The sequence below is a fragment of the Hevea brasiliensis genome, chromosome 15 (assembly GCF_030052815.1).
Source record: "Hevea brasiliensis isolate MT/VB/25A 57/8 chromosome 15, ASM3005281v1, whole genome shotgun sequence".
Taxonomy (NCBI): domain Eukaryota; kingdom Viridiplantae; phylum Streptophyta; class Magnoliopsida; order Malpighiales; family Euphorbiaceae; genus Hevea; species Hevea brasiliensis.
Genome location: NC_079507.1, coordinates 57,879,396 through 57,890,549, shown reverse-complemented (window position 1 = coordinate 57,890,549; position 11,154 = coordinate 57,879,396). Strand labels below are relative to the sequence as shown.

The 11,154-nt window shown below is 31.5% G+C and overlaps 1 protein-coding gene across 1 annotated transcript; it reads right to left on the bottom strand.

The window, feature by feature from the left end:
• Positions 1-9,057: 9,057 nt before the first annotated feature.
• On the bottom strand, positions 9,058-10,427 carry LOC131174071 (uncharacterized). The gene is made up of 5 exons (XM_058137114.1): positions 10,137-10,427; positions 9,799-9,990; positions 9,545-9,679; positions 9,193-9,464; positions 9,058-9,073 (listed from the first exon to the last, which is right to left on the bottom strand). Exons 1-5 carry the CDS (start codon positions 10,425-10,427, stop codon positions 9,058-9,060), a joined length of 906 nt encoding a protein of 301 aa, XP_057993097.1.
• Positions 10,428-11,154: the final 727 nt, after the last annotated feature.

Genomic DNA, 11,154 nt, shown 5'->3' with positions numbered 1-11,154 from the left:
TCTAAGGCTATGAAATATTGTATTCGAGTCTCAATCGAAACCAATTAAAAAAAATCTTCCTGTTAAGGATAATTTCAGATATGTTAGATTGCGTAAACAAAAATATTAAAAATTAGGTAAGTGGCCTTTTCACTATTTAATTTTGCCAATAGTCATTATCCCTCATAAAAATTTTAGATCAAAGAAGCCCTTCAACTTAAAACTTTGACTCAAATTAATCCATAACAGAGTTGCAATTCTATTAATTAAAACATATATGTAGGTCAAACTCTCAAACCTTTCGTTCTTCTCTTCCCTCTTTTTCTATACTCTTCCTCTCTCTCTATTTCTCTCTCTCTCTCACTCAATGCAAGGAGTGAATGTGTAAGAGTTAAAGAGCTTAATTAGCTTGCAAGTTTATTATAGAGCATGACAAGGGATATCCTATCCAATATAATCCTTTGTAACTAATGCATATGTTGATAGGTCTCCCAGTATTATTATGATTGTAACTTGTATAAACCCCTTACGTATACAACAACGAAAAGCAAGTCTAAAACCACTCATATGCTCTTTCATGGTATCAGAGAAAAATTCAATAAACATAGAATTTTAATTAGTCAAGGCATTAACAAATAGCAAATTACGAGAAATTCAAGGTGAGCACAAATTATTATCAAATTGAAAAGAATGATCATGAATACTTAAAAGAGAGGAACCAACATGAGAAATCGGAAGTGATTTACCATTTCCAATTAAAATTTTGTTAGTGCCATGGTAAGGTAATTATTGAGCAAGATTCCCATGATCAGCATTCAAGTGAAAATTTGCTCCTGGATCCACAATCCATTGTGGTTGGTCATTGGTTGTGCCGAAAAATTAGAAATGGGCTTGGGCCAAAAAGATGTTGATGGTGAGGTGGACGATTTCTTAAGAGTGGGACATTGCCTAGCCAAATGGCCATTGCCATTATAATTGTAGCAAAAAGTTGTGGGATTGACAAAAGTGACAGGCAAGGAAAAGTATGAGTTGTGTCCCTGACCACGGTCATCATGGCCATAATCAGAACATCAATCTGAACCACCGAATGGTTTAAAAGCTAACTGGGCGATGGGTGACACAGCAAAGTCAAACAATAGAGATTCCATTTTTAGATGTGTTTCATCACTTCAACCAAAGCATAAAGGTCATCAAATGTGATAGGAGTGTTGCAAGTTTCAATACGGGAAAAAATCATAGCCATGTAATGTCATTGACAAGCATATCTTTAGAAATAGGGCATTGTAAAGCGGCAAGCTAAAGAGAGATTTGGCATGTTGCATGTAGTCATCAATAGGCTCATTGCCCTTAAATAGATGTTTTAGTTGTTTTTTGATTTGCTAGACTTGGGTCTGAGAGCTTGATGCAAAAATGGTAGCAAGTGTGGACCAAGCTTCCCTAATAGTTTAGGAGCTTATTATATAAGTGAGCAAACTTTTTTGAGACAGAACTGAAAAACTGACCAAGGGCTAACTGATTCTCACAAAACCATCTTTCATAAAGAGGATTAACTTCACCATTTTCTAACTTTTTATTATTGAACAAAAAAGCAGAGATGTGATTGGATAAGTTATATCATGGAAAAGATGTTTAAACTGAGCTTGCCATAGAGGGCAATTACTTGACATCAACTTCAAAGGAATAAATTGAGTAATGTTTGGGTAGGTTCCAGTGTAATTTTGAGAGGAAGACGAATTAGGAACTAGCGCCTATATAACAAATTCTTATTTTAACGCTTGCCATTTTTTGATAACGGGATATTTGTCCTTGACGGAGTATTCTGGTGAAGAATGAGACTTTACTTATAAGGGTGTGGCAATAAGATGTGAAAATATATTCATGTATGTGTATTCAAAATGTATTTAAGAATGAAAAATATTTTAAGGGTTTTATTCTTTAAAAGTTTTAAAGTGGTTGTTTTGGGCAGAAGGAGTTTTGGAAGCTGAAGGACAAACTTTCTATAGCCGAAGTCCTTTTTATGGTTCAAATGCCCATTTGGGCAAAATCAACTTTGGCAGCTGAAAGTTTCAAACTTTCGACAGCTGAAGTCCCTCGACAGAAAGGGTATAAAAGGGATCTCAGCTCATTTCCTACTCAAAACACTTGGATTTTTTTCTTTCCTCTCTCTCTCAACTATTGGGGCATACAAGAAGCTTTTTGAAGAGATCTCCTTAAGTTTTTGAAGATTTATAGGTGGATTCTTCCATTTAGAAGTATGGAAGAGTAGATTCAAGTTTTGAAGTTTTGGTTCTCCCGCCTCCAAGCACCAAGAAAAGAGGTAACCTTTTTTTTCTTCTTGATCTAATAGATAGATCTAAAAGAGTTGATGAGAAATTATGTTTCTAAAGCTTTAATTTCATGAAAAGTTGTTGTAAGTTGAGTTTTTGATGAAGTTTATGCATGTTGGGTTTGGGGGAACCTAGAATTTGAGTTTTGATGAATATATGTGGTTATTAAACATGTTTTCTAGTTGTTTTAGGCCCTAGAGATGTGTATATGTAATGAGATTATGTTTTGAAACTTTAAAACAAGTTTTGAGGCTTTTGGGAGAATGGATCTACAGGTTTTTGACTTGAGAATTCTGGAAATTCCCAGGTTCAGCTGCTGAAAGCTAGAGGTTCAGCAGCCGAAGCTTGCATTTTCTTAGAAAATTTGAAAGTTTTCTTGGTTCGGTAGCCGAAGTCCCAGACTTAAGCAGCCGCAGTGGCTACTACCCAAAATGGGCACATAATGTTCCAAAGTTCAACAGCCAAAACCCAAGGGTCCGACAGCCGAACTTGGTTCTATCCACCTATTTTTTCCTTTGATTTTAAGGTTCCAAAATCTAATTTGATGGTTTCTAAGGGCCTAGAATGGGATGTTTATGTTATATTTAGAGTTTTAGAGCCTTGTATAACACTTTAGGGTCTGATTTATAGGATCACGCTTAAGGAACTCAGAAGAGTAAGCATCTAATGATAGCTCCCATTCAAGTAAGGAGGTTGATAAGCTACAAGAGGTGAGTAACTCTAACCTTAATAAAATGAAAACTATTTATAAATGATTAATGAGCATCCTCATGCATCATATCATGTTTATTTAGGATGTATATATCCAGAACATGAAGATATTACATAATTGCATAAATTGTTGTTAGTGCATTAATGAATATTGAATGACCCATTACTCCCCCCATGTTATAATATGTAATATTATGGATCCATAAGTAAATTCTAAGGGGGGATCTTAACATTGCCCTTTAAGGGAGATATGATAGTTGCCTCTGGATATATGACACAGGTCATGTTAAAAGGAAAGTTTAGAAAGTTATTGATAATAATGTCCATCTTACATAAAATGTTTGTTATGTGAAAATCCATGTGAATGATGCATTGCACATGTATGAATGAATGATGAAATAAGTGATGGTTAGTTTACTCACTGAACTTGTGTAAGCTTACCCCTTTTTCCTAATCTCCGGGTGCAGAATTCCGGACTAAAAGAGTTCTTGAAGAGAGAGCTTCAGGTAGCCTTAACCTTTCCTTGTGTATGATGTATAGGTAGATGGACACATAATTTATGAATTGATAGTACTATACTGGTAATTTAAGTAAAAATGTAATAATTATTTAAGTATGATGCTGTTTATGTTATGTTAACCCTTTTGAGGGTATGCATGATTAGCCATTACACTTTGGATCTTATGTATATTAAGGTTCAAATTATGAACTAATTTTATATTATGAATGTTTATGTATGAATGAAAAGACTAAGGTATAATGGTTCAATGTATGTTAAGATGGTGAGATGTAGGAATGTATATATGTTTCACAAGTTTTAGCCTTGCTACGGGTTCCAGCAGCCTTAAACTGACCCAATCCCTAGCACCAGTAACAATCCTCGATTTGGGTTGTTACACTTATTAACATAAAGGAAATGTATAACTTACTTGTTGCATGAGGCACACATGTATGATTGCAATGGTATCATGAACCCTACTTGTCCAAACACCAAACTCTTTGCTCAAAAAGGTGACCTCATTAAAGATGCAACACTCTTTAGAAGTGTTGTTGGTGCTTTAAAGTACTTGCAATTCACAAGACCTAATATTATTTCTCCATTCATAAAGTTTCACAGTTCATTCATGCGCCTACTAAGGAACAGTGGTGTGCCATTAAACGTGTTCTATGGTATCTCAAACTCACTGCCACTCATGGTCTTTTTTTTTTTTGTAAATCTAAAGACAATAATATCAATATCTACATATATGCTAGCTAGGTTAACAACCAATATGATAGAAAATCAACTTCAAGATATGCTATTTACATGGGCCAAAACATAGTATCATGGAGTACAAGGAAGTAAAAGACTACTAAAATCTTCTACTGAAACCAATATAAGGCCATTAGAGCAGCCAATACTGAAGCAACATGGTTAAACTCTTTATTACATAAAATTTCTTTGTTACAACAGGTCCCTAACCTATAGTGTGATATTATTAATGCTATCGATTTATCTACTAATCTAGTGTTTCATGCATTTACTAAACATATTAAGTTAGATTTTCATTTTGTTCATGATAAAGTTGCGAAGAAAGAATTGCAAGTATGGTTCATTTCATCGAAAAATCACATAGCACACTTGCTTACTAAAGTTGTTTCATATACATGGCATGTTGCACTTCGAAACAAGCTTATATTTTGAATTGACTTCCAACATTTTGAATTGAAGGGGCATGATAAGGGATATATTATCCTATGTAATCCTCTATAACTAATAGATATGTTGATAAGTCTCCCAGTATTATTATAACTGTAACTTGTATATAACCCTTACATATACAATAATCAAAAGTAAGTCTCAAAGTATTCATATGCTTACAATAATGAAAAGTAAGTCTCAAATTATTCATATGCTTTATCAAAGCATTCCATTATTCCGCATTTTTTATCATGGGAAATTTTTGCCTAGACATAGTCTATCATAGACCTAAGACACAACATAGATATGTAGTAGTTAGAATCTACATGTTTATTTCTTGGGTCCATGATGGTATAGATCTAAACAAGTTTTCCCTTTAGGCCATGTTTAAGAAAGCATTTAATCAAACATCTCCAAGATTGATTGACTATGTGTGTATATAAACTAATTCTTTATGTGTGTGTATGTATGGTAACAATTGAAGAAAAAACTTATTGCAAAAGCTATGGCTGAAGAAAGGGTAAGGAGCCATACTTGGTCGTGCCTTCAAAAAGGCTTACCAACGTATTGAGAATCCCAAATATAACCCTTCAAAGCAAATCACACAATACAACTCCTTCAACCCCAAGCATGAAGAGATCATCTTCTCTTTCAAACGACATAAATTTACAATGATGGACCTAAGGGGGGGCTAGTAGGGGTGAGCAGATTTCGGTTCAAACTGAAAAATCAAACCGAACCGAATCAATTCGGTTCAATCAGTTTGATTTTAAAATTTAATCTGTTCGATTTTATATTATAAAAATTTTGATTATTTCAGTTTGATTCAGTTTTAAAGAGAAAAAATCGGTTAAACCGAACCGAACCGAATAGTAATTTTATATATTCAAATCGAACCGAATTGATTTATTTTTATAGAGAATTTATGAAGTATATTTAATTATATATATATATATAAATTGTTTAATTTCATTTATTAATGGTTAATAGGTTCAAACCAAAGTCAAAATTAGACTAAATAACTTAAAAATCAAGTATAAATTAAAAAATCAGTAAAAAATCAAAACTGATCGGTTTGAACCGAACCGAATCAAAATAAAACGGTTCGATTCGATTTGATTTTTTATCAATTTCGATTCGATTCAAACCGAATGCTTACCCCTAGGGGCTTGCAAGGCGATCACCTCTTTCAAATTTTAAATTTTAATTGGGAGTAGGTTGAATATAAACTTTTTTTTTTTTAATAAACTCTCATGTTTGGTCCCCTCAAGGAAAAAAGTTTCTATAATATAAGTTTAAAATGTTTATATTTGTTTATTGACTCAATTAAATAAAAAAAAATTAATCACTTCATATTTTAAAAACTCAAAAAGTTATTTTTTTTTATTGGTTTAACCAAAGTTAAAAAAAAAATTAGTGGCTTATGTTTTTTAAATAATTTTCTTTTATATAATAAAAAATAAAATTTAAAAATATTCAAATTATGAATGAAATATATTAAAAGACCTAAGTTTAAATTTTATGTCTGTCATTAGCTTTTTAGATTTAAATGCAAAATAACTTGCGTCCGTCGTTTACCCATAAATCTGTATACTATGTCTGTTATTGTCAATCTATCATCTAAAAGAAACCAAAGTTTTGCCAACCTTAGTCATTCACAAAAAAAAATCACCAAAGATTTGATTTTATACGAACTCAAAGAGACATCATATATGTGACCCATAGCTTCTTAGGATCAAATACGTCACATTGCTTGAGCTCCTCCTCAGTAATCTTACCAAGCTGAACAAGAGGAGGTAGAGGTCGCATATGCTCTCAACAATTCTAGGACTGTGAAGAATGTGGCTAGCTAGAAAGCTTGTGTACATAGATAATGATGTGCCGAAGTGGATTTAAGAGTTAAAAGAGTAGAATTGGAGAACCCATTTGAGTAGGTCCTTGAATTGGTAATTCCATGGCTAACTTATGAATTGAAATATCACCTTATAGCCAAATCCTTCAATTTTGCAATTCATTTTTGGAATCTCGTGTTACAGCCTATTTTGACTGATATCGACTGAGATTAGAAAAGTGTATTGGAAAGTTTTATCGCTGAAGTTGTTGGTGCTAATGTTGATTATGGTGAGGTTTATATTGATGTTCGAGGAGGGAAAAGGGAGTATAAAGAAGATAGGGAGAGTAAAAGGGAGAACTTGACCTTAGTCTCAGAAACATATGATTTTAGTTTTTGTCACCTCACGTGCCAAACATGTACATATTTTGAGATTGATTTGAGCCAAAATTAAATTTTAAGTTAAAGGAACTCTTTGACCTAAAATTTTATGGATTGTTAATGTAATTATTGAATTAAAATTAAATGGTGAAAATAGGTCATTCACTTAAAAATTAAAATAATATGAATATCCTTTGTTTTTGTTTATATAATATCTATGTTCATATTGAATAATTAATATCAATTAGAAAGTTTGGAATTAGAAGGCAACATTGTCTATCTCTTTAATTATTATTTGAATAATTAATGATAAAAACGCGAAAGCCATAAGCAATGGGGAATTATAAGGGTCGTATTATAAAAATAGTGGCCCCATAGAATTTGTTGCAAATCCTCAAGTATAATAAATTTGCAGCAAATTTTGAAATTAATTAATAATTTAACATTATTTTATTTAATTATGTCTAATCATTTCTTAATCAGATAAACGTGTTGAATATAAAAACAAAAAATGATGTCTTTCGTGCGCTATAGTCTTCAATAATTGATGAGAAAATCTTACCAGTTGGATGGCATATATTAAATAATGAAAAAATATATGTGTTATCAGAATATAATTACTTAATTTCATGATCATTACTGTGGTAACACTTATGCCTTTAGGGTCAATTTGGCGATGACATTTATTCTAGACAAATCAGAGGCTGTGGTCCAATTCTTGTTAAGAATTAACGTCAAGACTTGGAGCTTATTAGTGCTCTCTGTCGTGACCCGAGCAGAAGACCTTGGTGAGTGCCTATAATTATGATTAATTATACTACAATTCATATGGTGGAGTTTTTCAATTTTTTCTTACTCAAATTAGTTTTTGGGCACGTTACACGTAAATTCGTATATAGTAAATTAAAAATAAAATATTAGAGAATATAATTTTTTATATAAATTTTTTTCCTCATTCAATTATATAATATTTTTAATATATAATTAAATTTACTTTCATTTAAAAATTTTAATTTGAAATATATTTTATATAACAATTTAGTAAATAATTTAAATCAATTACAATCTAAATAATGGGACTCTTAAAAAAAAAAATCTATATTAGGTCACTTAAAGGTATATTTACGAACAAACTTCACTTTTCATATGTCTAAGTGTGAGGAATATATTATCTTATATTGATTTAAATTAAAATATTTTAACTATATAAGAGAGTTAGATAAATTTTTTTATCTTGATCTAACTTTATGAATGGAATTAAATCTAATATATTCTCTCATATATCATTAATTTTTTTATAACCAAAAATTAGTGAAGCAATAAGATGACAACCATTACTATTTTCTAAAGCAAATATCAGAAATTTAGAACCTACTTAATTACAAATAATAGTCATAAATTCTTTAACATTTCAAAATGTCGGAAGGTGAAGCTTTTGAACTGAGAAATGATTTTTAAACTAAAATATCGGGGGATTATTTCATCTTTTGACAAACCGTTGAACAAAAGTTGGACATAACATGGAAAGAAGCCAAAAGAATAAAACTAATAAAAAAAAAATACTGTCCTTCCATGATTATATATTTCACATCAGCAATTAAATCATTTAGAGTCAAATTAATTTAAATTGAAATTAAAATTTGATTAAAATTAATTAAAACTGATTAATTTAGCTTAGATGAAACTGGATTTTAATATTTTAAAAAAATAATTATTAAATAAAAATTAAAATTAAAACTAAAATCGAAATCGAAATTGAAATTGATAAATTTTATATCCATAAATTTTTCTTTAAAATTATACTATGTGACGCGTATTTATCACAAAATTAATGGTTACTTTTAAAATTGTGTTTATTAATTATCTAAAAATAAATTGTTAAAAGGTCAGCTCCACCACTCAATTAAATCAAACGTGTATAAAAGGACAAGTGTGTGTGAATCCAAGAAAAGAACAGATCAGATCAACCAGTCATTTAACGCCTTTTTTTTTCTTTTTTTTTTTTTTCAAAAAATGAATTTCATTCGGGAAACAGCTTGCATATACAATTTATCAGTAACTAATATGTTTGCTAATTGAGGTGGGGGATTTGCTGTCCAAACTGAAGACAGCTTCCCTAACCTAGCAATGTTAGCGACCCAATTAGCTCACCTATTAGATGATCTAGGAACATAAGCAAATGCAAAGGATGGGAACAAGACCAACTTAGATCTAATGTCCTGAATGAAAACCTCCACTTCCCATGGGAGAGGAGCAGAGGTAGTAGAATACACTTGACTAACTGCAAAGAATCAGTTTCAAAACAGCGAGAAGACAGTCCTCTACTAACTGCAAAGGAGACGGCTGTTTTAAGGGCTTGAGCCTCTGCTGCAAGAGCTGATAAACTAGCAAAAGAAGAAGAGCAACCATCGACTAGATTACAACCAGAGTCCCTCAACACTACCTCCAAACCAGCTAAAGACGACACATGGTCAAAGGAAGCATTAGCATTTATTTTAAAGGCACCATCTGCAGGAAGATGCCGCTCTCCCATACTTTGATTGTGCAAAGAAACCTGGTGGGGTTAGAAAGATGCTGTTGTATTAGAAAAGAGTTGAATTCAGAAACAGCAAGTTGAGCTTTATGAATAGTAACCATTGGATTAGGGCCCACATCTTCAAAAATGGCTTCATTTCGAGATTTCCAAATGTGCCATGCCAAAAAACTAGCTAGCTGGATCTCCTTTTTGTCCTGAGCTCTTACCCTCTCAAAAAGACTTTGAAACCAAACCTGAAAAGAACCAAATCCTCTAACATCAGGGTAGAACCAAGCCAAACTGCTCGGGAATGATGACAAAAGAAGATTAAATGCTCAAGAGATTCCTCACATTGATTGCAAATTTGACATACTGAAGAATTAGCACACTTGGGCTTATAAAGATCGACTCTGGTGGCTAGCGAGTCAGAACAAGCTCTCCACAAAAAGTTTTGAATCTTAGGGGGAACAGGGAGAGACCAAATCATTTTCCACAATGGTTGCGGCAAAGATGTAGAAGAAGAAGGCAAACGAGCATGGGCAGCTTGAACCTGAGCTTTTTTCAGCTGATAATAAACAGCCTTTACTGAGGGAATACCATACTTAGAATAATGCCACAATCGGGTAGGCTAAGAATTCTCGAAATTTCCTTACATTCTGCTACTTAAAAAGAAGATGCTAATTTATGCAAGTCCTAAGTTTTTGTTTCAACATTAATCAGGTTAGCCACATAGATAATAGGAGAATCAGGTGGTCTGCTACTTCTGTTTCGAAAATCAGGTAATGTAGGGACCCAAGGTTCTGTCCAGACATTGACAAAAGAGGGGCCTGAAACTTTCCAACAGATTCCAGGACGCAGGGCTTCTCTACCAATCAGCAAACTCCTCCATGCCCACGTAGAAAAATATTTTTCCTTAGCTTCCATGAAATCAGAAAACGGAAAATAGAGACCCTTCATCAAACCGGTCCATAAAGATTGAGGATAACTCTCAGAAGCAGCCATGCCTACTTAGCAAGAAGGCATCATTAAGCAAATTAAAATCCCTAAATCCAATACCACCATCCCTTTTACTGCAGGTCAACCTCTTCCATCTAAGCCAATGAATATTTGATTTATCCTCAGAGTGCTACCACCAGAATTTTGCAGCAAGGTGGAAGGATAATACACAAAATATAAAATATATAGTAAAATTTATTTATTAACTATATAAATTATATTAATTAATTTTTAATTTAATTTCATCAATTTTTTAGTTATTTTTATTATTTTTTTACGTAAATTGCTCTAATTTTATTCTTTTTATTTCTCTCTTTCTGTATATCTTTCATTCATACTCTTCTTTCTCACATTTAACAAAAATTGATACAAATTATATAAAAAAAAAATTAATCAATCCTCTTAGATTTCTAAGCAATCAAGATAATAATCCAAGAAAATTAATTTTTAACAGAAAAAACAAAAAATTAAATGCAAAAAAAATTGAATGAAAATATTTTAACAATTTAAAAATAATAATAAATTTGAATTTACTTTTTATATGGCAAAATTTTCAATTTCATCAAAAAAAATATATTTTTTAAAATATTGTGTTTTCAAAATATATGAATTAGTTGATTAATTTTATTAAAATAAAGAGATTAAATTGTTATATTTTTTAAAATATAAAGATTAATTAATTAATTTTATTAAAATAAAAAAATTAAATAATAATTTTAATAAATATTGACTA

Excerpts from the sequence above, each read along its gene's own strand:
- LOC131174071 (XM_058137114.1), bottom strand. The coding sequence starts at position 10,427 with ATGGCTGCTTCTGAGAGTTATCCTCAATCTTTATGGACCGGTTTGATG. Across the intron at positions 9,680-9,798 it reads CCAAGTGTGCTAATTCTTCA|GTTTGGTTTCAAAGTCTTTT; the intron begins GTATGTCAAATT and ends GGTTCTTTTCAG. Across the intron at positions 9,465-9,544 it reads ATGTGGGCCCTAATCCAATG|GTTTCTTTGCACAATCAAAG; the intron begins GTTACTATTCAT and ends TAACCCCACCAG.